The sequence below is a fragment of the Scatophagus argus genome, chromosome 22 (assembly GCF_020382885.2).
Source record: "Scatophagus argus isolate fScaArg1 chromosome 22, fScaArg1.pri, whole genome shotgun sequence".
In the NCBI taxonomy this organism is placed as follows: domain Eukaryota; kingdom Metazoa; phylum Chordata; class Actinopteri; family Scatophagidae; genus Scatophagus; species Scatophagus argus.
In genome coordinates, this window is record NC_058514.1 from 6,280,088 (window position 1) to 6,307,272 (window position 27,185).

Consider the following 27,185-nt stretch of genomic DNA (forward strand, 5'->3'; position numbering starts at 1 on the left):
AGTAGTCAGTTACCCTGTAACTGTAACAAACACAGCTGGACTTAAAGCCACTAGGTGCACAATTTGTATGCGCTGTCTATTATCCATAATGTCATATATAAAATGCCCGTCTTCATTTTTGTTTTTGATTCGATATAGAAGAGGCAATTCTTTTTAAAATATTTATTTATTTTCCTTTTTTCATGCTTGTTGCTTCAGTTTATATCCTTTTAGCCTTCCTATTCCTTTAAATGCGCCACGATGGTGGGTGCAAAGTCGAGTCGATTTTAATTCTACAGCTCAGACTCTTCATTTCTGCCTCTATTGTTGTTTTTTTTATTTATTTCATGCGGAACTGTGTTCAAATCACTGTAGGATACAGGAAAGAAAAGGCAAAAACAGTACGAAGAGAGAGGTGCCACTAAATTCGAAAACTTCAGTGTATAAAATAAAGGTTAGCGTTAAAACCATCTTGTACAACTATGCAATATGACAATGTTTATTTATGCTATTAAGGTCAAAGGTCATGACTAGGAGATATAATTCAAAGGGACAAAAATGCTAAATAATTCAATACTTGCCAACTTTGCTTCTACTGCTTAAAAGGTTTGTGGGATAATATCTGTCAGGACATCTGCTTTACACAGTGTACCTCGCCTGAAGCTAAAATACCCAACATGGACACTAAAAACTTGTCCATACATGATATTAAAAGCATACCCTCACACACACGCACACACACACACACACACCCAGCAACATACATATGCTGAACCAGTCGCATCCTTCACGGTTGGCTCCCTGACAACACAGATGAAAACCCGGACTGCACCAAACTCCGAGCCTTAATGAAGACAAATTATGTGGACGACAGCCAGGTCTGCTGATACTCGGCCGGGAAATTCAACTCAACACGACGACACTCCACACCGACTCGCTCGTCCTCTGCAGGGAGCACTAAACCTTCTGTAGCCGTTCTGTTTCCTCTGCATTAAAACAGTGTCATCGGACAATACGCCACATGCAGCCGCTCCAAAGGTCCTCAAAAGGTCAAAGGTGGATCGCCCAGTTTTCTTAGGAGAATACTGTAGGGGTAAATCCAACGTGAAGACAGATGTGTGGTCACAAACTGTGCAAGTTTAGCCAGAGGAGACAATCTTTTACTCACAAGCAAGCGAGGAGAGGTGGGAACACAGGAAATGATCCACCCTCTTTTCCTCACACACACACACACACACACACACACCACTTGCCCTTCTAACCTCTCCCCCCTCTTATGGTCATCTCTATACCACTTCCCATCCCGCTTCCCATGGCGATCAGTCAGTGATGTCATAAGGAAACAAGGAAAAGGAAGGCCAATCTCGCTCTCTAAGAGTTTCCGGGAATTGAAAGGCAGATGACTTTCTGTTTCAGGGCTGCTGGCAGAAATGCTGATGCTCAGATGAGTGTAAATGCCCAACTCCACTTAGAAAAGGCAATCTAGCGTGTTTCATTTGCACATGTGTGCGAGGGTATGTGTTTATACTAAACTTTTGACCTTTTGTCGGCTACCTGGCCACTCAGCAGCAGGTTCCTCTATAGGGATTTCCCGCTCATTATTATGGAAACAGTCAGAGAGGGAGAGAGCGACAGAAAGTGAGAACAGAGAGAGAGAGTGACTGTGCAGCTTTTATAAATTATTCATTCACACTCAGATAGACCTATATGGCTTGACTCCAATTACTGACCTGTACTGTCACTCTCTCTCTCTCTCTCACACACACACACACTTTCCACTCAAGACGATTTACAAGCTGGCCATCTGTGAGTCGCCCATAGCATCCACTCTTTGCTGTCAACAGTATAGTGCCAACACTGTGGGCCTTACAGACAAAACCATAGAGAGGATGAGAGGGTGATGTAGAAAAAGAGAGGGTGAGTGAAAGAGCAGTGAAGAGAGGGGGAGACGGGGGAGGCAGGGGGAATCAAATACATGCTCTGTTTATTCAAACCCACCAGAACACGTGAGGAAAAAGGGAGTTTAACCCGCCGTGATGGCAATTTCGCTCGCCGCGTGTGCAATAGATTAATGTTACTGTGTCTGTCATGGAGAAAAAGGGAAAAGATGGTGCTGCTTCTATGCATTATATTCAGCCAAATAAGAGATGGAGCAGCACGAGAGTGAAGGGTAAATTGCAGACGAGATTCGAGGTATCAAAGGCTCGCAGTGCTCATCATCGTTAGGTGGAGAGACACGACGAGAGGGAAAGGGAGAGCGAGAGATTTACAGCAGTGTGCAGAGAGGAGAGGACGAGGCAAATCAAAGTCGAGTGTTCATCTTCACTTCACACATGGAGCCCGAGGCCAAATCCCTGCAGAGAAACACAGCCCTTCTCTTCAGATCAGAGCACACACACACACAGTCTGCAACAAGGACAGAAGGCAGAGAGGATGGGCACAGTGCCGCTGAGTCATGGGTATCCATGCTGTGAGAGCACCAGAACGAAACCCATATCCAACAGGTCAAGTTGTTTCCTTCTTTCCAGAAATAAATACACACAAACACGGACATGTCCATACTCACAAAACTGTCCAAACTGCAGATGCAATATGTTCGTGACAGACCGGAGGGCAAAGGCTCAAAGTGACGAAGTGTTCGCCCTAACAGACTCACAGACCCTCCTCGACCTTTTAACTGTACAGCAGAAAGACGTTTTACATGCTTCGTGTGCTGTGTACAGGCGGCACTTACACCGAACACCAACAGCCTCTCCTGCCATATGTCTCTGTTGCAAATGAACATCAAGTCAGATCAGATTTCGTAAGAATGATTAAGCTCAGATTCATCACCAGTCTGTACAGCAGCAACCCTGCATCCAGGCAGAAGGGAGTCTTCTTTAAAGGATTTCTTGATTCTTGTGTTTGTAGAACAAACTCTGATATTGATTGCTCCCCGCCGCTGTGGCTCCTCAGTATCCTAACTATCTTGTTTCTGGATTCAGACTCCAGAGGCCCTGAGACTGCCTGAGCCAAGAAACCTTTGAAGCTGGTTTTCCTTCAATCCTTCATGATCACCTAACAGCACTAACTGAAGTGAAGAATCACAATGTGGGGGGAAACAAAAAAAGAAAAGTCTCCCCTGACAGACACTCAAATAATAAAATTGGATTCATAAGAAAGATAACAACATGTGCTGCAAAGTAGTAAGGTTTGTTTTGTTTGCATAGGACGTGTGGAAGTTTGTGTCCCGTTTGTTGGTAGTTTTCACAAAAAATGTGAAAAATAAAATATTTGTAAGGTTTAGCAGTGTGTTTATTATATAATTATGTCAGTTAAGTCACATGCCAAAGTATGGAAGTACCAATAAGAAAGGGACGAGGCAGGGAGGACTGGAACACGTGACCTGGAGTTATTTTCACACACATCATGATTTCTTTCTCTTTAAATATCCTCTAATTATCAGAGGAAACAGAAATACCAAACTACCATCTGTAGAACTAATCACTAATGAGGCAGAGTTAAAAGAGTTGACGAAAAGAAAACCAAAAAAAAAACAACAACAACAACACACACTTGAGTGTTTACATTAAAAATCACCATCATTCACACCAGCTGTCGATCTGTCAAACTGGAATAATGTCAAAATAGGTACTCCCAAGTCAACATAAAAACTGTCGGAGACAAATTAAATGTCTTATAATGTGAATGACACTGTCATTCTAATTACATATTCAGAAAAACAAACAAACAAAAAACAACACTCAGTTCAGTTAGTCTTAGCAGGCTGATTAGTGCTGTAAGGGGCTTTTCTTTTCTACAATTAACATTTAAGGCAAGTGAGCAAAGTCAAAGAGTTGTCGGAGAAAACCGTCTCCAGAGAAGGAAACCAGCGCTGAAGAAAGCAGTAATGCGTGGCTGCATTTTGACAAGGTTTCACAATAACAAATGGCTCAGAAAGGGTCGGGACAAAGCTGCGTTTCAATCGTCTGGACGACTCGGAATACGCAATAAGACAAAATGTAAATGAACGCAGAGAAGCGCAGTCCAAGCAGCATGACGGAAAGACCATAAGTGACTCTGTATTTCTATTTCCTCAACTTAAGATGTAGTGTGAAGAGGGAAGACCACAAGCTCCCAGGACCTCTCAGGAACACCCTGTCCTCTTCCTCCTCCTCGCTCGATCTTTTCTCCAATCAATTATTCATCCCTCTCCACTGCCACGCCATGAGGAGGCAGGCATCACATAGACAAGCTCTCCGGTCCTCTCTCTCTCTCTCTCTCTCTCTCTCTCTCTCTCACACACACACACACACACACACACACACATACAGGAACACACTCTCAAAAGGAGAATCTGTCAAGCATTTATGCCTGTGGTGGATTATATACACAGAAAAAAAAAAAAAACAAAGCTGTACCCTCCTTTCATTAAAATCACAAGAAAGCAGCTTCTAAAATATTCACATACAGCAGAGATGAGAGGAGGACGGAGATTCAGAGTCACAGAGATTTGGAAGAATTTTCTCAGACAGAAGGACAAAAGATATCTTTGTATTCACCTTCTCCGCTTGCAGCAGAATCAGATAAAATGTGTCAAAAAGTGTCAAAGTCAAGTTCCACTTCATTATTTTCTTCTGTTTAAAAACTTTCACGTAACAACTAAAGCTGTATTTTCATACATATGTATGTTTTAAAGGAATACTTCAAAGAAAATACTATAAATGTGATTACCTTTGGATTTTTTTCACCTTATATCTGTACAAGCACACAACTCAAAGTGGGTTTCCGAAAATAAAGACAATATTACTCCTTCCAGCTGTCCAATCTTAAAAGACCCACCCAACGGTGGATTAACTTAAGTCACATTTCTAAAAGTTTTTGAAATCCAATTTTCTCAAAAGGAAGTCAGTTTGCCCTAAGACAATAAAGGCTAATGAAAAAGCAATATTCTTGTTATTTCTTTAACATTTCTGTCCACGAGGCTACTATAATCTGCTAAATCCTTGGATGTTGATAGAGGACATTAAGGGCTTATTAAAAAATAAATAAATAAAAAAAAGGTTTTGTCTTACCACACAGTTGACGTCCATGCCCGCCTCCAGCAGGGTCTGGACGGTGCTGTGGTGCCCGTTGCGTGCAGCCAGGTGAAGCGGAGTGTGTCGGCGAGTGTGACTGGTCATGAGGTTGGGGTGAGCGCTCACCAACATGCGCACCACCTGTGCACAAAAACGCGGCTGCGTGTCAGGGACCAAAAGGCAAAGTTTGAAGAAACTGGGCCATTAGTCACGTTTTATTTATTTATTTATTTTTTTGCAGCTTCACAGCAGACACAAAGTTCAGAGTTTTTCAGACAAACTGCATGTTCGCTGCACCTGAGAATCAAAGAGAAGCAGTGTTGAGTAATCACACGCTATGTTTGCTTAATAATTAATGCAGACACAGAAATACGCCGAATAAGACATAATGATGTGCCGAGTAAACACTTTGAAGGATGCTGTCTGCTTTTTACCCTTAACAAGACTAAATATAAAAGAGGAAATGTCTAAGTGAACTAATAAAACAGTGTTTTTCAGATTTTCTGCTTCCTAGCTGAAAGTGATAACCAGAGAGAATATCTTTAGCCAAGTGCTTTATTATTTCAGGACTGCTGGTTACAGGACAAAAATCCCCACTGAGGACTGGAGCATATCACTGTAAGCAGAGGTCAAGCTAATGTTAGCAGCTCCTTCCTGCTCCGTTTCTTTTGGGGTATGTTTACATTACAGCAGCAGCAATAACTGCAGCAATACAGCAATAACTAACATTATTTACAGTACTGTACCATAACACTGAAGCTAACTAGCTTATTAAAATGGATCATCTGCTGGTGAAAACACTGACTTGTAGCCTGAGACTTGTTAGCTTTGATCCTTCAATATTTTGACATGTGCTGTATGTAGTCATCATATGTGCATATTTTACAGTTTTCAACCAACTCACAGAATTGCTGCTAATCACCCACTTGGTTACCTGCAGCTGTCATTTCAGCAGCCAATATGGACAAACAACGGCTGGAAATGAGAAGCCTTTGCCTTTGTTTTATTATGTGTAATCAATACCCGCTGTTCAAATAAGAACTATGAATATTGAATGGTAGATCTGCCACTATTATCACTGTAAACTGTAATTTGTCAAGCAAGAGTGTCAGTCGTGGCAGGCTCAATAAAGGGTTAGCTGAAGTCAGCATTTAGTGGGTGTTTTTCTCCCCTGAATCAAAATATACTATGAAATATATATACAGTATATGTAGTGTTATTTGTTTTGTAATGTTTTTTCAGTCTTTGTGTGTCAATCAAATCGAACACAGCGGGAGATTGTTGTGAGCTGTTTGATCAGGGATGGTCCCTTAAATAACTCAGTTCAACGACATGTAGTTCCTCCTGTTCTGTGTGTCTTTGTGTGTGTGTGTGTGCACTGAATGTGTGTATATAGTAAACTTTTGCCCTGTATTAGTTACATCTCCGTGCAGCAGTAACTTCCACCATAGGGATTTCCCTTCATTATCATGCAGAGCGCAAACGAGAAATACTGCTGCCTTTATAAATTATTCATTCACAGTCAGACAAACCTGTATGGCTTGACTGCAATTACTCACTACCTTAGCAGGGAGAATGTGTGATTGCATTTGAACATCGGCACGATTCTGTGGCGTACGCCTCTCGGTGTGAATGTGCACTTGTGTGCATATTTTGTCACACAAAGGAGTGAAGTCGCAGCTCTAAAAATGTGTACCCGCCTGTCTGTCTAGCACCTGAAGTATTTGAGGAAGTTTTATTCTCATCTACCAAATTTAAAATAATCAACAGCAAATCTCAGACTGAGAGCAGTTGCTTCCCACGCACTGTGTGTGTTCAATGTCGCCACTGACACCCGCTGTTGTCCTGGAGAAGGTGCATGTTGAATCACCGGCTGCTTCCTTTCACCTGCCAGCGAGGAGCTTCACCAGGATCTGTACAGAAGTTCTCACACGGTTCCCATAGATCCGACCCTCAAAACCAGCTTAAGTATCGGTTAAAACAACAAGATGTTCCCTCAGCAACGCCCGTTTGTTTTGATGGTGCCAAGTGGCAAGGACAGATAATTGGTTCACTGTACCTGCAATTAAATTCTCATTACAAATTAAATGTACTGAGGGGTTTGCAGCCCTTGTGGCAGCTGATTGTTTATGCCATTCACATTAATATCACAGACTAGAGTCATTCTACACTGTCCTCTCCATCATCTGTATGAAGATTTCTGACCTCTGGATGTATTAAAAAGTGAGGGTGAGATCCCATTTTATGTGTTTCTTATCATCAAATGCTTTTCTTCGTATTTTAGCAATACTATATGAAGAGGCACAGAGGAAAGTTTCGAAACTGACAAATTCCTGGCCTTGCATTGTGAAATACACACCTTCAGCTAATGAACGTTTCCATAAAACTGATGGATGCCCTTCTTACTGACCTGCAGACGTCCATACAGCGCTGCCAGGTCCAGAGGCGTTTCCTGTCGGCTGTTTCTCATGGTGGGGTCGGTCAGCTCCTGAAGCAGCGCTGAAACCACCTCAGAGTGTCCGTACTGGGCTGCACAATGAAGCGCAGTTTCCTTTTCATGGTTCTGTGCAAGAATGAAAGGGAAGGAAGATTGACAGGAGGAAGGGTGAAGGGGAGAAAATGAGAGAAGAGGTGGAAGTGGATGTAAGGATTATGGGAATGATGAAGAGTGGGAAGGAGGGCGATGGAGCGAGGAGAGTGTGAGGGGGAAAAACATGTCAGAAGAAGGATGCCGTGAGGCAGCAGGGCGGGTCGACAGTAAAGAAGAGAGGCAGGTGATTTAGGCAATAAGAGAATTGGGAAAAGGTGATGGAAGACGAAAACGAAGAGGATAAAAAAAGAGGAATATGAGTTGGTTGCGATTAATAGCACAGAAAATGAGAAAGTGGTGAGTTATAAGTAGGGCAAATGTGGGTGAAAGGATTGAGATACACAGGAAGAGGAGGAAGGAAGGAGGAGGAGAGAGCAGTTAGTTTTATTTATCACAAATCTGACACAAGGTGAAATTCAAGATGGAAAGCTACATTCTGTGCAGACATTTTTTCGACGCATATGAAACACATTTCTGGGTCAGTATATCATTCTGCATGTACAAATTCCAAACGCGTGTCAGGTTTGTGAGAGCTGTCGAGGGAAATCTATAGCTTCCTGTCTGCGAAACAGAAGCAGCGGCTGTAAGCAAAGCGTTTTCCTCTGTTCCTTTGTGTGGTCCAGCACTTTCCTCGACACTCTCCATTTGAGCTCGTCAGCTCCCACTCCACTGGTCCAGACCTTATAACGAAATAAGTTAATTTACACTACATAGTTTTTTGGCCTGAAATGTGGTTGTGCTTTAAAGGATACTTTGAACTTGGGAGGCTTTCGTGTTTAAAAGAACTGTGGCCATTTCCTGGCTCTCCTGGGGTCCCCTGTCAGGACAGGAACATTGTTGGGTGCCCCTGGGGTCCTTCAGCTCTTGGTGAAAACAGCACAATAATGACTGGAAAGGCGGGCAGAGGGACACCCATGAAGGGCAGAGCAACATGACGGATAGCCATACCGGGGGAGAAGAGAGAGGAGATGATAACGACAGCACAAGTGCACCCTGCAGGGATTAAATCTGTGTATTCCTACACACCTCAAAATGGATAATCTGGCAGCCATATATTGTAGATGCACACGCATGGATGTGGATATTATCAAAGGGGTGAGAGTAAAGTTTAAAAAAGGGCGTGCGTGTGAGGCCGCGTTGCTGCTGGTGTTTATCCTAGCGCTGAAATTTAATACATTAATACTACGTGATGTTTAGAGGATGAAAAAAAAGGAAAGGGAGGCAGGAAACAAGGAGAGGAAAAGCAGGTAGAGTAAATCAAGGAATTATCTAAGAAAAGGAGACCTATGTCAGAAGATCCGATGTCAACAAATCAAACACATCAACCTCCACCAGTCTCTCAAGTACAGTTATCAAGTAAACTACACGGTATCTTCATTATACTATCAATGGATTCTAATCTATAGTGCTCAAGTAATTTTATACTCTAAACCAAAAGTACTTTAAAGTACACTGTCACATTCACTCAGATCTGGCAAGCACCCCCTAATATATAAAACAGAAAACAACTATATGCAGTACGAACAGCTTGGGTGCTAATACAAAAATGAGTAGCGAGTACAATTCGCACGAAGTGTTTGAACTCTGAATGAACTTATTCATTTATTAGAAGCAGTAAGTTCAAGCTAACGGGGGGCTTAGGGTCAGCCACGTCACACCTCTGAATCACCTCTACTCGCATCTAATTTGTTGAGCCATTGAGCCAGATTTGCTGGTGAGCCCACCCATCCACCTGGCAACCAATCAGAGCATAGCAGGCAGGACTAGAAATATGATGTCATCTTCCTTCATAACTAGCTAACTAGCTTGCTATATTAATGAAAAAAATTATCAGAAAAATGGCCACGACCGTGAATAACACAGCTTTGTCGAAATATTTCTTCACTCAACAATGTTTGGTTACTACTAACGTCTGCTTCCACATCAGTGGGAGAAAACAAAATAAGCTCCCAACAAGAAACGGCTTAAAATGAACAGAAAGAAAGACTGAAACAGCAGGCAAGTCAACGCCATCAAATTGCTCTTTAGACACCTGCTCACCTTTTCAAGTAATCAGCAGTTGAAAATACTCTCTATCGTGCCTCAATATACAAACATGTTTTTGATATGTCCTCCTCCTTTCTATTCCCCTTCCTTTTATCAAACTGCCTCCCATTTCCTGCCTCGAATGCACCTCTTAAAACTTCCACCACGGCCGCGTTGTGCTGCTCAGATCTCATCTCGTGCCTTTTCTTACACTCCTTCTCCCCAGAGCCTTGGCCCTCCCTCCATCGCTCTCCCTCCTTTCATAAACCCCTCTGAGCAGTGAGAGTGAGAGATGAAGAGATACCGCGTGAATAACAAGAGCCCCCTATATGAAGACACACAAACACGCCATCCAGCAGCAAAAACACCACAAACGTGCTAGAGAGCCCTGCCTCTTCCTCAGCCAATCAGATCCGTCTGGTTTCCCTATGGGCCGCACACCCCTCCATTGACGGCGGAGTGGAACCTTCCAGAGCAGGTCTGATTGCAGGCCCGCTTTACTGTAAGCACAATAATCACACACACTCGTGCACACTGTAATTCACATTCATCACAGTACTGGTGTAATTGTTGGTTGAATTATGTTTAATAAACTGTTTCCTTTGTTCCTGTGTGGATATTCTACTATATTACTATTTTCTGCTTTCCCCGAGGGTTCAATTAGGTTTTATCTTATCTAATCTATTGTATATGCTGTCTTCATCGCAGTGACCTATATATGTAGACACGCCAAGTCCTAAAACCAACATAAATGCAGCACAATCAGTCCTCATTTGCTTTTGACAGAATTTAGCGTGGAACAGCAACGTCATCTATTTAATGTTAAATGCAAGAGCACCTGAACCGTGTTATAATTAAAGGTGTATTTGTGAGCAGAGATACAAGAAAACGAGGTGGGAGTGAAAAACACCATAACACACAGAGGTGGCATTTTCCTTCACACAGAGTCCATTATTTCTGAGGACTCCTCAGCACGTATTCTCACAAACCTTTACACACTCTGAGGAAAAACTGGTAAAGTGGAGCATAGTGAATTAAAAACCCAAAGTGTTAATGTGACAGACAGACACCTGCAAGCCAGTCACAATGGAGTATTCTGCATGTCCCTGGTTACTGAAGAGTCTGATCTACAGACTTTGTGTCTTTGGTTATTAGTAAAATTGCAGGCCCATTACTTCTGTTTTTCCAAAACTTGGCTGAGCTAAAAAAAAAAAAGTCTTTAACAGCATCCAGAACATTTGTCTGGCCAACATATTGAAAGGAGTGAAAACAGTTTTCATCCTTTATTATGAGGAAAATTATGGCAACTGAGAGCTCCTGAGTGGACACATTGTGGGAAGACTGCATGGTCAAAATTTGATTACTCACACTTGGATCAGGGATTATGCCTTCAACAAGATGATAATGACCAGAGGTAATGAGACGAATGGATCGCACACACACAAACACACAAATGCAGAGATAAATGTCAACACGGATATGCTAACCACAGGGACGGAGATGGAGATTGCAACTATTGTTGGCGCTGACCCGTTCTGTGTCTGCAGCCTTGAACGGACAAGAAAGCTTTGTCAGTCCAATCTGCTGCATGATGTGCAGAGGATTGGACAAAGGTTTGGGGAGGGGGGGATAAAAAAAAAAAAAAAACACAATTCCCGGACAGAAAAGAGAGTGACAAAGAGACGAACAGAAACACAGAGTGACAAGACGAGGGAGGTGGACAGCGAGAGCAGGAGAAGAGGAGAAAATCCTCCCTCCATGTTCTCAGAGTGGGCTATACATTTTCATTACTCTCACTCTGACAGCTTTCCAATATCATCTCGGACTCGCCCTATTGTTGCCGATTGGGCTTTGAGCAATGGCCATCTACTAATGGCACATCAACAGGCATGGCGGCACATTATTGACATGCCCATACAAACAGATGTCAGTGCTTTTCTCTCGGCTGCGTATGGAAATGATACACAGTTAACGGTCACAAATATAAAAACTATGCGTGATGAAAAGTACCTTGCATTTACCAAGACAGCTGTGTGGTTTTATTACAGTTCAAGGAGAACTTTGTTGCAATTTTTGACGGCATACCTCCACTGTCTTTCTTAACTTGAATACCGCTTGTGCACTTGTAATATTACAGTGCATTGACCTGTACACACACATGCACACGCTTCCCTCGGTAAAAATTATCAGTCTTATCTATATTCATGCCCATGGGACCAAACAAACAGCTACATCCATGCAAATAAGCGAGCCTTATCAGACAGGCCCGGGCTGAAATGAAACCCGAGCGAATGAAGCGCAGAGGTATTTGTTTGAACATACACCGAGTTAATGCTGATGGACTGATATGCAGGATGAGTTTCGTCTACGATACAGCATCTCATAATCCCAGCAGCTCAGCCTGCCGCCTGGGGAGAGCTGGGTAAATAAAGAGGGAATGAAAAACATGAGACACACAAGGTGATACTTGTCTGGTTCGTCTTCTGTTATCAATATGATTCTAAATATGTTTGAATAGCAAATACAAAAAAAAGAAAAGAAAAATTGAGATTTTCAATCCTGAAACCAAATTATAAAATCTGAAAATGTGAAATTACCAATAATAATAATAATAAAGAACACAAAAAAGATCAAAAACCTGAAGGAGCTTTTATCAAATTGGACTAAATTTTAGTGTTTTGAGCCAAACACAATTCTCAACAGGTCCAGGGTTTTCGCTCTGCAGCACATAAACTCTGACCCTTTTGTCTGCTTACCGATGGAGATGAATCTCTCTGTGGGGTAAACTGAACGCCACATTTTAGCTTTTTTGTCACAAAGGAAAAACCCAGCAAATATTTTTCTGTGTCTTCATGTAACACCTCAATTAACACACTCACGCACAATCTGCTCGCAGCTTGCAATAATCACTCGGCCTGTAGTTTGTTTTGATTCACAGCGCTATGAATCAGTTTTCTTTTACTGAACTTTAATTAGCGAGCCCACTGCCGACGGAGCGTCAGGCCGAGGAAAGCATATGACATAACATTTTCTTTAAACAGATTACTCATAAGAAAACATCCTATGGCTCAGTGTGACTGTGTGTGTTTTGGCAGCATGGCAGCAGGCAATGGTGTGAGCGAGGACTTTCCCAGGGCGGTTTCTAGCAGTAGCATGTGTTCTCACGGAGACCGTGCTCGCATGTTGGCCGTCAGAAAACATATGGTTTCATTTTCACGTGTGGTGGGAACATGTGGGTCTGATAGGGCACTGAATTACCAAGAGAGCAGGGTGAATACGCACATGCACAAACGCAGAGGGACATTTGTGGAACCACACAGCAGGCGAGCAACCTCACGACCTTTTACCTTTGTCTTAGTTCTCACAGCCTCTCGGCTCCCAGAAGGCCTCGCTGCACCTGGACAGACACGGACAGGAAGCATTTCATGCATGCACGTGTCCATCGCAAAACGTAGCACGCTTCTAATCTCTCCTATCATGTCAGTGATTTTGTCCTGATGATCTTTTTTTCCTCCACCTTTGGGAGAACAAAAGGGAGTTAAAAAAAGAGAGAGAGAAAAGAGCATAAACCCTCTGTCCTCCTGTTGGTGGAAAAGAAAACATTCTTGGGGTGTATCAGCAGCACGGGGGGGGGGACATACTTGACCTCGTCAGTCAACCACATACACACAAAATAACCCCTTAAATCGACTAGACCAGAGGTCCCTGTACTGAAGAAGCCCAGAGGTTGTCTCACACACACACACACACACACACATCTGTTTTACGTCAGCAAGACCAACACACTGGAGGACACAGCTGTCCCTTACAATGCCACAGTCAGCCACAAGCAAAATAATCTTTCTGATCCAGTTGTGCTCTGGGCAAGTGCCTTGAGATAAAATGCGTCATCATTACTCAGTCACCATACTCGTACCATGCCCGGATGTATGTTATTCTAAGCACTGCTGCTTCAAATCCTAAGGCTAAGTGGGCCAACCTGCATGTTGTTCCACATCATGATTTCCCCTCATTTCTTGTCATCTCACCACTGGCAGTTCTATAGTAACACCATAAAAAGACAGAAAATATACTCATTTCTTGCATAACGATACTAAACTGTCTTACTAACATGCTACAGAGTAGGATCAAAATGGCAAAGCCCATTCACTACTGTACTGCACTTACCCAATGTTACAGTTCAGTTTGGCTACAGATTCACTTGGTGCTCAGGTTTGCTAAATTCACCAGGTTTTGTTAGGAGATTGGTGGTAAAAGACCACATAAGAGCAGTAAAACCTCCAGTACACAAAAGCACACATGGAAACTGACATAGAAAACTGCATGTAAAAACACATTTACGGAGGTCTTCTGATCAGTATCATTCTCAGGCCAGCGACTGTATAACGGTGACCAATATACGCTATATAACCCATCACTGTAAACATGATGTTTACTTTATTGTAACATGATGTGTGATTATCATGACTTCTTGTTTGATTTATTTGTTTAGTTTTTTGCCATAACACAGCCTGTGACTGCTTTTTAGTGACTAAGTATCAATTGCTGGAGCATTCTTGAATGCACCACCTAGAAGAGTTTTCTCAAAAAGGCTAAACAGTGTAAAAAGGACACTTCAGGTAACAGGTGGTTCTTCAAGATGAAACTGTACAACAAACACTTCATGGGATGGTGTGCCTCTCAATGACTCGAAAATCATTTGTTGAAATGCAGACGTGGTAAAGTGAAGGCCGAATGAAGAATTATTAAGTGTGAGAAGGGTGTTTGAAAATGTCATTCCCCCCTCCATTTAGTCCAGACAGACCTTCAGTATACTGTGTCTTAGGATGTACAATGATTAGATTCAGTCACTCCCACCTCTCTTATTTATTTTCAGTTGAAGACCAATAACACACACTGTTGGACTCGATCCTTTAAAAGGATGTGATCTATCACCAAATGTCTACTAAAACAGCACTGATTGGCTGATTGGCTTGCATGCAACTTCACCCGACAGTTAAGCGCTGCTGTATCTTCTCCTCTCTAATTTAATTTTACATCGTTATTGCAACAAAGGCATTTTTAAAAATTTAAACCCGGGCTGCAGGCCTAAAGTGTGGCATCAGTTCATGAGTCAGTCTGAGTGGGAGAAAGAGGGCGATCACAACAAACAACGCCTCGCTCCTCAAAACAAGCATGTGGCCATGCAGGCAGAGTGCAAGCCTTGAGTAAATAGTTTTTCACCATCACTCAGTGTCTCTCACACATGCAAACACACACGAAAACATGCACACACAGTACATATAATCATCTTCTCCAGTCAGATGGCCTCCACCTCTCACACACACGTGCGCACACACATACGCTCCCACAATAAACAAAAGCAGCTGTGAATGGGAACTACTACTGGGACCAATTAGGCTGTAAACAGTGGGCTGGAACTGGTTTACCGCCAACTAATAACTTCCACTAACCTTGAATAATCCTCTATTGGCTGCCATGTTCGACTGTCCCACCTACACACTTCCGCTATCTCGCCTCCCGTGGATTTCTCGTGGAAATCTCGAGACCTTTCTCGCTCATTACAGCTCCCTCCTGCATCTTCTGCCACACACTTATGTCGCTGTTTGTCACCTCATGTCCAAAAAGGTGAGGACAATAATCATGTTTCTCCCTCTCATGTAAGAAAAGAGCAGATATTACAACAAAAGAATGAGCCTCTCTGGAATCAGCCTATAAAATAAGTTGCACAAGCAGATACACACACATACACGCACACACAACCTCTGACATGAGGAATAGTGTGCGTGGGCAGAGTAATATCATTGAGAATGGGGGTAATGTGCAGCCAATGGCATGCTGCTGTAAGTCTGGATGATGGGTGTGAGCGTGTGCAGGACTCAGTATATCACTATCAGTAATGCATGCAGACCCTGCTCTCCACTGCAGACAAGACAGACAGTGGGAAAATATGAAGCTTGAGCATCGTAAACAAGCAAACGCTCCATAAATCTTAGACTCGGATTTATGTGTGCAACCTGAGAACAACTGCACCCTCGCAACAACAATGACTGCTGTACAAATATGCATAATGCAGGGGTATAAAACGCACGCATTTAAAATTGGTGATAAAATTCACCGCTTAAGGAAAATCAAAGCACTGCACCTTTAAAGATGTCAAAGTGCAGCCATGCTGGAGTCTTTATGTGTTGTTGTTGCTGCGTCTGCGCACACGGGCGTGACAGACAGTCGAGGTTCGCTAATGTGAGCGCTGTAGCTTAGCATTTTCCTTCCTGTTTATTAGACAGAAGAAGGAAAGATGGAAATTGTTGATAACAGGGTAGATAAAACCAGCAATTTCCAGCTTGTTGATTCACAAGGCTCAAAGTGAGACGTGTGATATAAAGAGAGACACAAGAAAAGCTGATCAGTGTAATTGGATGATTAACAAGTGAGGTGCTATATTAGGTTCCTTTCCCCTTTCATTTCACAGATGCACATGAATATGAGCTAACCAGATGGATTCTGTTCCAGAGGGTTATGGGGTCAAACACATCCTGGAGTTTACATGTTCTCCTCATCCCCGTGTGGGTACCCTCCAGGTGTTCCTGCTCCTCCCACAGTCCAAAAACATGCTGGGTAATTGGCGCACACTCACATTCTCCCATTTAGGTGTGAGTGTGAGTGTGAATAGTTGTGTGTCTCTGCATGCCAGCCCTGTGATTGACTGGCGACCTGTTAAAAGGTGTACCCCGCCTCTCGCCCAGTGTCGGCTCGGATCGAGCTCGACCCTCAAGCTCCCCCCACAAGGATAAACGAGTACAGCTACTAGATGAATGAGTGTAACACCCCATAGATGTAACCTATAGACTTTTCATTGGTCCTCCATTACCTACAGAGCCAGACAGAGGCAGCATTTTATCGGCAAAGGACAAAAGACAACGCGAGACAATAGAGCATGTCTATATGTCATGCAAAAGTTAAGATCAGACTTTTTAAAAAGCCAGTGGGCACAGAATTCATATTTTTGTGTTTAAAATAAACAAGAGAGAAATAGAGAAAGAAGAAGAAAGAAAACTAAGACGCATTAGCAAGTCAGCAATAATTTGCAGAAGTTATCGACTTGGTATCAAGAGCACCGAGGTACCACATACGACTTACAGCATCGATCCAACCCTTGATGAAGCACGCACAGAAACTTCTATAGGCAATAAGCTTTTCATTGCTTGTTTTAAATGTAATTTTAATGCTTTTTCTTTGTAAGGCACTTTGAATTGCCTTTGTGTTTGAAATGTGCCGTATAAATAAAACTGTCACACCCTTCTTATGCACATAGAAACGTTCTGTTAATACATCACATTCACTCCTTGAACACATTAGTCTAAATGTCACCACTACATGCTGAGTATTCTAACAAAAACCTCCCCTAAAACACCAGAGAACCATTTCGCATCAGTTTCAACATCATCAAGAAATCCATTGAGAAAGGAAAAACTGTTGCTCAGTAAACCAAAAGTGTGAGGTAATCACAGCTTGTATTTTTGCATATGTTGGTGGCATATAACACGCATTCTCTTTGTTGAGTTTTAACAAGCACAACAAACCAAATACCGACACAACAGCACCAGTCTGTCTGCGCTTTCTTTGACTGAAGAACTATGCCTTACAGCTAGAGTCTCACCTCCTACACACAAAAAACACCAGAAGACTGAATACACTTCATCACCAACATAACAATGAGTCTAAAAGCATGTCGCGGGAGAACTTCACTTGTTCCTTAAGAACAAAACACAAGCACACACACACACACACACACATTAACACACGTCGTCTGTGCACTGAAGTCAGCATCTCCGTACAGCATCGTCTCAATCAGCATCTTCTACCCTGTGTGTGTCCACGCCGCCTGCACAGCAGCTCGCTCAGCTCTACAAATCATTGACGGGGTATAAAAAGAAAAAAAGGAAAAAAAAAAAAGAAAATTACCCGTGTTCACTAGCTGACAAACCTCTCCATTTCAGGGGCAAGGGACACCATTTATCACGGCAAACAATTAAGCTCTAACAACTCTCAGAGGGGAACGATTTGGCTAATGGTGACGGAGGAAAATGTGCTTATTAGAGTAAATAACGCTCCAATAACCTGGGGAGGTCCATTACTACAGTGCCATCAGGAGAAGTAATATTAAAACAGACATCTTAGTCATTAACATTTTAGCCAGCACTTGTGATTAAACCCCACTTCCTGTGTCCCCGGTACGGCCGTGACATCAATATGCTGCGAGCAGAGGTGGACAGAAAAATAGTGAGGAGGGAGGAGGAGGAGGAGGAGGAGATGGTCATTTCTGCTGATGAGGAACGACAGCAGCGGTAGGCTGAATGCTCCCAGTGCTGAAACGCTCACCCGGCTGTCAGAGCGAGATCACCGGGAAAAAAATCATCTCTGTTGGACAGGAGCCATGAGACGACCTGTGACAGCGTTGTTTTAAATGTCCAGAGAAATACAAGTGAAGAGCTGAACTTAGCTGATTTAGCTAATGCAGCACACAGTTAGAGGGCCTCCATCGGTCCAGACTGATGATTTGACATGCAAGTGGGGGTACAGGGTTCCCAAACACCATGAACAAAGGTTAGATTTAGATATTGTTTCTCTTATCAGGATGTAGCAAAACACATCTGTGAGCTTCACAAAGCTTTTGTGATGCTCCTCTGAGTCAGGGCCAGAGGCAAAAAGCCACTAACCAGACCTCCTCATGGGTCCAAAATGTTGGTTAGAAACAGATCCTTGGTAAACCTGCCTGAACCTGACATGCATAAATTAATTTTTAAAATAGAGACAATTTTAAGTTTTTATCTCATTCGAATGGAGGGAACGAAGGTGTCTTACACTGTACAGACTGTAAGGCCTCCTGAGGTGCACATAAATAAAACTGACTTGACGTGACTTAACCTGAGTACAACCAGATCAAATCCAAATAGACCAAAGGATAATCAGCTAAGAAGCAGGTCACTTGTTGATGTACAGCAGCAAACCTTGCAGAAAATAACATAAACAGAAAAATTGGTAACGAAATAAAGAGACTAACTGGGAACTGGTCAGGTGAGTGAACCCATGAAGACGTCTACCAAAGGCAGAGCAGGTTGTACGTCAAACTCCAAGTGATCATTGCATAAGCATCTTTTGGCTTTATTGTTTTATACCACAAGGTACTTCAGAAATTGAGTGGGTTATAGTGTTTATATCCTAAGTGAACGCAGCATCTGCAGTTGACTGACCGCTTCCTTAACCATTAGGCCTCCCTGCTTTTTGCAGGTCTTGAGGATTTTCAGTGAGGACAATTTCTCCCACAGGTGGCTTGGAAGATGTAGGTTTTTAAGAGGAAGATGGACTTTACCTGTTGGTTAACCCGGCAGTGCGAGGGTCCGTGGCGGATGAGGATGCGGACGATGTCCACGTCTCCACGCCAGGCGGCCAAGTGCAGCGGGAAGCAACCTTTGCTGTCAGCCACGTTTGTGGACGCCTCAAACTGCAGCAGCTTTAGAACCACTTCCCTGAGAGAGACGGATACATAAACACACGTATAGATCAATATATCAACAGCTCAAAAGATGGAGAGCTGGATGCTAAGACCCGAAATCCATATCATGTCCCTTGAGACCCTCAAATCAAATATACTTTACCCGTGCAGCACTTATTATGCATATTTTTTTATTTTAGAACATACAGTACAGTACAATTCAACCCATCAACAAGCTGCATGATGAATAATTTTACTGAATATTAAATATAGTCAAGAAGAAACTACATCATGGAAATGCTTATGTGCTGCTTTTTCCATGCAGATGGTTTTAACTGGTCTCATAGTCTCATAGTGCAGTATTTCATGGACACTTTCAAAGCTGCTGGAGCCAAAACAAGCTTGAACGACCCAGCACAGGATGTTTTTCTGTACCACGTGTTACTTAAGTCATCCTATCTTGTTTCATCATCTTGCTGGGTGATGAAGTCTTTCATAATTTATCACCACCACCATCTTAACTTGAACCCCTTCTCACAGCAACCAAACTCAAACCCTATTTCAACTATAACACCCTGAAGAAAATTAAAAAAAAAGATTGCTTTTAATGAAACAGACTGGAGAAGACAGAAGACTTTGCTCCTTACAAGTGCGTGCACAATACTGGAAAACATGAAATCATGCTCTGCTTTGCCTTCAAATCTTGGTTGCGTTTGTATAACAAGATCAATGTACAGTAAGGTGTACACGTGACAGCGAATTTCAAACTGTGCTAGACAAATCTAGCTTTAGTAGATTACTTATTTACTCCATGCCAGAGTCCTGTCTACCTGACCGACTAGAGCTGCAGCATTTGAAGGAACTTGCAGCCATGTGATCTGATTAGAAAGAAGCTGGCACCTACTTGAAGCACCGAGTCTGTACCAGGCTTATAGGTCATGGCAGGATATATGGTGTTACTGTGAGCAAATGACTTTTCTACCCAGGAGCGAGTGATAGCAAGGAGTTCAACCGGAAATGATCAAGAAATGAGAGAGACAGTTTCTTCCATGTTTGACTCTAATAAAGTAATATCTACTACACAAATAGATAAAATGACAAGTCGTAGTGCCTCGGCTAGCACTGGAAATCCATTTAGCTGCTGCTCAGCAGCGGTGTCAGCGATACTGTTTCATATTAGGAAGTCTCCAGTTGAAGTTGTCACCTCTCTCTGAAGAGGAAAGGTGAAGTGCTTCATTTGCATTCCAAATGTCAGGGGGAGAAACAGGGGAGAGAGAAGGGCAAAACCTCTCAGAGGAGCAGAGGTGAAATCAGCACCAAGATGCTTAATGAACTGCCGTGTTAATTTATAATTCAATACAATTTTAGATAATTCACTCAGATTTAAGTGGCAGTTATACAGCAAAATCACAGAGAGGCACCGCAGGGTCAAACTGAAGAATATTCAACTTCTTGCTGATTGAATTGAGCCTGCATGCATCATTTTATGTGGGGAAAAAAGATTAAAATGATCTCAACTCCCTGAATGCAGCACTGCCTGTTGAGAGGTTTCTTGTGCCTATATCTTCATTGCCAGCTCTCTTTTTAATTTGCCACCTAAACTGAAAGCTGAATCCCTCCCCTGCAGCTTTTTGTTGGCGGCCTAATTTTCACTCTGAGGCTGCATTTTTCTCTGCCTCCCTCCTCTCCTCTGCAGCTGATCTGAAGTAGGAAATCCACATAATTGCCCCCAAAACACAGCACTAATCCTTCAGTTCCGCCAAGCTGGGATATTGGTCAGGCTAGCAGCTAATCCACACTGTATAACGGATTTCTCAGCAGGCTCAGGTGAAGAAAGGAAGCTGCACAGTTTAAACTCTGAAGCTGAAATACTGTGTTTGCATTTTTGTGTTTTTGACTGCTACTGAGAGCTACATTTCCTGCAAAAGAGTACAGGTGTGTTGAGACTCTGGAACAATTCCAGGCTGTTGTCATGTCATGATGTGAAATTTATTTAGTTGGTTGCACTTTTGCTAATCAAAAAAAAAAAAAAAAAGCCACACAGAGAAACACACACTGATGCAGAGTCTTACCTGTGTCCATTCAGTGAAGCATGATGTAAAGGTGTGTATCCTGAGCTGTCTGTGCAGTTGACATTCAGGCCCTTCCACATGCTGGAGAGAAAACAGGAAAACATCAGAATAAACCCTCAAAGTGAACCACACACACACACACACACACACACACAGCTTGGCGACCACAGCCACCTTCATATCTTCATCATCACACTCTGAGGCCTGCTGACAGCAGTGTTGAAGTGCGGTTTCTGAGATATCGTTAGCTCATTGTCACACACATTTTTGGACTGTTTATTAGTGAGAAGACACGACCCAGACTTGAACATTTTAGCATCTTTATTTGATCAATCCGTCTCCTGTCTGCTGCACCTGCGGCAGTGTGAACGGTGTGCACCGTTTTGCGACGTGTTTCCTCAAAAGGGTCTGAAACTGGGAGCAACAGGCTTTGAGGTACATTTTACCTTGTTTGGCGGGTGTGTTAGAGTTATGCTATGTTTTGTCGGGGCTGAATGCGCCCCCAGTGTTTCCTGTAGGAGGAGCTTTCTTTTTTTCTTGTTTGTTTGTTTGTTTGTTTGTTTGTTTTTTAATTAAAGAAGTATTAGGTTTTGTTTCTTCACACAAAAGAGTTTTACTTTAATGTCTTTGGGTCCCGAGGCAAGACGTATAATTCCTCATTTGGGGCTACAGCCAGAGGAGTTTAAGTCCTTTTTCATCATACTGGCAAATAAAAAAAAGTGAGTGAGGTCGACTCTTGCACTCGCAAAAGGCTGAGTATGCAAATAAAACCACACGAAATGGTCTCTCACAACGATAGCAAGCTACACACACACACACACACACACAGAAATGTAGACACACACTATTTCACAAATAGAGCCCAGGGTTTTCCAAAGGCTATAATTAAATTGACCTCTCTTTTTCACATGAACTCCTGCTAGCGCGTCAGAGAGAAGTACTAATTAGATGAATTCCAGTTTGAGCAGCTCAGGGCTAAAAAGCTGAATCAAATATCTTCCAGAAGCAACAATAGTACCTTTTCAAATACAGCAGCTTCTGACACAGAGAGTCTCAAAAAGTAAAGTGTCTCTCAAGTGTCTGCTTTAAACACATGAAGGGGGGCTGGAGGATACTCTGTTTTTTACTGCTATGAAGTAAGACTGTAATCATTTTTGAAAAAGGTTTGTTGCTTCTTCTGTTAATTTCTGATTTAGTCTCTATAAATGATGAATTTAAAAGTATTTAGTCACAACCTTGGCTCTCCTGTTCAGTAATTCTGGAGAAAAGGTATCCTGGAAAATGAAGACTTCATTATCAATACTTCATGATTTTTATTGTACATTCCTTTAATTTCATTCTTTGTTAACGAAATCCACTTTAAAATAAGATAATAAATGCGTTGCACTTTGACCTCTCTTTTCCCTTTCATCGTTAGGTTTTGGGTCTTCAGTTGAATTTTTGCTTTTCACAGTCTAAAGCCACAGGCAGCACCACATTCACTGAGTTTGACGGGCATCAACATGATGAGCAAGGTCAGTGGTGTTAGCTGGTGAGCGCGTGCACACACACACACACACACACACACACACACAGGAAGAGAACAGAGAGTGTAGACTGATTTATGCAAGTTTGTTGTACTGAAGAATTGCAGAACTGTTTTACTGTTGAATTTGAAGCAGAACTAAACAATGAATGCAAAAATAAATAAATAAATAAATAATATACCACCAAGTGGCCTGAAATCAAGACCGGTCCAAAAGCTGCACTTTTACACAAAAACACAAGACCTAAACACATCCTTAAGACACCACAACAAAACAAGTAAAGTTAAACAGAAAAAAAGGACACACACACACACAAGCTTGTTTCGACTGGATCAGCTGATCTCTACACACTGTGTAAGTGTGTGTGTGTTCATATCGATCGCGCTGCTCTGCTGACCCCTCTCTCAGAGCTGACCTATAGAATCAGCAGGAAGGGTTGTTAAAAAGAGCACACTGACAGAGGGGGAGACAACAGGATGCAGGAAGCCAAAACCTGAGGCAGAAACAGAGACGACGGGGAGTGAAGGTGAGGCCGGTTTCAGCTCGGCTGTCGAGCAAACCTGGATGGACTGGACTTCTGCAGATCCACATGCACCCACAAAAAATTAAAAGATCTGCTCAATAAATGTCTCTTATTGTACAAAATTGGAATATGTGCTACTGTTATTACTACGATTACTGCTACTTTGTCAGCGGCTCGTGGCGGCGTAAAGGTTAATTTCAGACGAATATTTCATTTCAAGGCCAGCGCACAAGTTCAATATTCTTGTCAAACATTCTGGTTTTCTTTAAACCAAGTTTGTGATTGCTGGTGTGGCATTTCATGACGTCGATTTTTCAGTTACTTCAATCATCAACATCCAGCCTAACAGCAAGGGTGCTTTGATTTCTGTCAAAATGTTTCATTTCCACTCAGTGTTTCTAATTCAATACCTCGACAGTCACAGAAAACCACCCAGATGAAACACATCTAATGTTACAGTCCTGTAAGCGGTTTTCTATGTCTGATAGCTGCTCAGTAAACAAAGCCGACCTTGGACACACACACACACATATACACACACCTACACACATCTGCACCGATGCTGTTACCTTCAAACAAGCAATCTGTACACCAATTCATTAAAAACCTGCTGTACAAAGAACCTTTTAAGTGAGCAGCGCCCTGCACAGCCCCAAGCACAATCCTCCTCCCCCGCAAAAACCTACAAATGCAGCCTATTAATGCATAAACACAGCAGTCATACCTTGAGTCACATAAGCTTCATAAAAAAAAACATGCACAAACAAATATATGTGGCCACTTTGTGAGCGACTGTGTAAACCTTGTTCGCAGCGTGCGTGAGGCTCGGTGTGACGGCCAGAGCTGAACGAGGTGTTGTGTTTTCTTTCACTGCCGCGTACGTGTTTGGAGTGGGTGTCACTGGTGCTTTAACTCCGAGCAAGCATTTTGTGGGTGCTTACTTTCAAACATGGGACTCCAATAACAAACAAGCAAGGATTTAACAAAGTTTTTTACAATAGATTTGGAAAATTCTTAGAGATATTATGTCACATTTATTGTACAACGTGGTCTCACTGTTCTAATCAGCGTTATTTAAAGAAGCAACAGAAGCCATATTAAACAAAAAAAAGCCTTGATAAACAAACTGTAAGCCAACTGCAATTCACCAAAGTGCAAACAAACCAAGCTTGCAATTAGTCAGAGAATAGCTTCTAGCTTGCAGCTATTTTTCACTCAAGTTGGTGAAGACATAAGAAAAAGGCAAATTAATATGAGACTTGCAGCATTTTAGAAATGCCAATGTTGCTCCATTGCTACTTAGTGACTAAATAGGAAATTTTGTGCTAGCACATTAGCAACAGGTACTCTAGCTCTGTGTCCGCTAGCTTGTTGGTATTTTTCTGCCTCTGACTAATTAGGTAATTTATGCAGTTTTAAGCCATTGATTTTCTATGATGGCATCCCTCAGTTTAATCAACGTGTATATTTCAAAAATATGCACAGCTGAAAACAGGCCCCTGAAATACCACTAAAATTCAAGAGAGACTTAAATTAAATCCACTGTATGTAGTGTATAGTGGGGTTTACAGCTACTTATCATGCTTGTAATTTTTCTTTTCTATTGTTCATATTCCCATAAGAGTCCTAATACTGTGCTTAATATTGCATTTTTATTCACTGTACCGTAATGACTAAGTGAATTTAGAGTCCACTGCAGCCTTAAACTGCCAAGAAACACAAACACACAGAGACTGGGCCCTTCAGAAAAACAAATACCATACATTGGCTAACAACCAATTTGATCCTGGTGAATCACTTCCTAGCGAGACCCATTTTCTTATCACAGCGGCTCATTTCTGCTCCACCATGTTCCACCTCTGAATTCCCAAACTCAGCTGGATGACATTTCGCTTCTCCATTGTTTTCTGTGCTTTCAGTTAACAGCGTAAAGCCAGCCAGCAGAGTTTAAATAGAATTAGTGGGCAACTTGAGATTAGATAATGTAGGAGAGGAGCTGCTGCAGGAATGCAGACTCTTGGTGGATTAGTCAAATATGCAGACGACGTCCTACCTAATTAACCTCAGGAGCTGCAGCAAAGGAAAACTCTTGTGGGAAATGCGGTCTTGGTCTTTGTGTATATTTGTACAACTACCGCTGCCCTACCTCACATTTACATGAAAATTTAATGTGTTTCTGTGTGTTATTTCTTGATTTTGCATCTTTATCAGCATCATGCAGCAACAACCGAATGTTACTTTGCATCAGATTTCTCACTCAGTCTTTAAGTTAGTTTTTCCTCCTCTTCGGCCTCCATCTTTCTCCTTTGCTGAGAGCCATCTCTTTCATTTTTTTTAATGAAAGCATGAAAAGGTAAAGGGGTCAAACATCGTGAAAGGCCTCCTAGCAGGCAGAGTAACGCTGCACTCTCTTTGAACCCTTCTTCAGTTACAGCATGACTGTTTCTCCTTGCCTTTATATCACTTTACTACAGCACAGCACACTGAGGACTGCACTGACATGACGTTGGGTAACCAAAAAAGAACAACCCATTTTGGTTGTATCTGACAGCACAAGTCTATATGTGGTTAAGATATCAAGGAATTTGCCTCAAAAAAGATCATTTCTTAAGATTGAGTTGAGATTGTTGCTTCACCAGCAGTCAAAGGAAGTTGGTTTTATCGGTGTATCTCATTTGCGAAAACACTGATGTAAGCAATTTAAAAATGCTGTTGCTCATCGAACAACAGCTAAAATTACTCCTTTTAGAAGTGTCACTTAATATCAGTCATCGTGAAAGAGGATCCGTGGTGTCTTTCAAGTAGTAAGAAATTTCTTATTTTGGATACAAGCATCTCATTCGGCATTTCAGAATGAAAGCCTTCATTTGCCGGTTCCAACTATGGTTATTAAAGCTGGCATCACCTTGCAGCAAAGTTCAAGCTACATCAAAGCAAAGCATTGTCTTCAAAAGAAAATGAAAAAATGAGTTGTGAAAACCTTTGTAGCCCTCGATACTTTTTTTTAGAAAGTTTTCCTTTTTTTGCAGAGAGGAAAGTTAAGTCAAGTGAATCCAACAGCCTGTTGAACTTCACTCCACCTGATCAAATAAAAATGAAAGGCTTTTCCACAGAAAGGGATGACTCGACAACCGTAATAACTTCAGAAAGGGAACCAATAAGAAGTGAGATGTGTTTGCCATCAGTGCAGATAACACCAGAAAGGAAGTGGACTTGCTTCATATCCTGTTTTGAGCAAAAAAGAAAAGCAGAAGAGATAAACTACCTGATTAAAGAACAGTGTTGCAAGAGGACACCAACTGATATGACCTACAGGGCGGCAACGCAGGCGCGCACACACACACACAGAGAGAGAGAGAGAGAGAGAGAGAGAGAGAGAGAGAGAGAGAGAGAGACACGGATGCATTTTTCTTTAGAGCTGCCCTTTGATGTTTAAACCTCGGCTCACAGAGAGAGACAGTCCATCCCCCATAATGCTTTAGGGCACAAATATTCTGCAATCCACTCTAATGTTTTGAGCAGGTGTAAAGGTATGGATAAGGTTTGTATTTGTTTAACTGTGTGTGTGTGTGTGTGTGTGTGTGTCATAGGTGAGCCACAGGGAGATAATTACAGTGCAAGGTGTGTGTGTGTAAACTCCCAAAAGACCAATTACATTTCTGCAGATAGAAGTGAGAACCACCTCTCTCCCTCTCTTTCAATTTTCCCTTCTCTTCTTTCACAGCTTCTGTTTTTTTTACCTTCTCTGGTACAACTGTATAACCTGAAAACAAATATTGCATATATTTGCAAATGTATAGCAAATGTGAAAACCCTGCAAATACGCTGAGAGACTGCAGAACGAACTTTGAGTTTGTAAGCTCATGTAGGACATATAAATGCACTGCAATATATAGTATGCTGTATTTTTTAAAGGC

General features: G+C 42.2%; 1 protein-coding gene across 5 annotated transcripts in view; it reads right to left on the reverse strand.

Annotated features, from left to right (window-relative positions):
• Window positions 1–27,185, reverse strand: part of anks1b (ankyrin repeat and sterile alpha motif domain containing 1B) — a 188,813-nt gene that overhangs the window by 117,804 nt on the left and 43,824 nt on the right. For 3 of the 5 annotated variants that reach the window (XM_046378605.1, XM_046378604.1, XM_046378603.1), the window contains exons 2-5: window positions 21,220–21,300; window positions 19,025–19,181; window positions 7,447–7,599; window positions 5,034–5,177 (exon numbers count right to left, since the gene is read on the reverse strand). In XM_046378605.1, the coding sequence (XP_046234561.1) occupies window positions 5,034–5,177; window positions 7,447–7,599; window positions 19,025–19,181; window positions 21,220–21,299 (534 nt within the window). In that variant the 5' untranslated portion in view covers window position 21,300. Of the gene's footprint in view, window positions 1–743; window positions 1,175–5,033; window positions 5,178–7,446; window positions 7,600–19,024; window positions 19,182–21,219; window positions 21,301–27,185 lie in introns of those variants that run through there. The other 2 variants (XM_046378606.1, XM_046378607.1) reach the window with 2 other exon arrangements.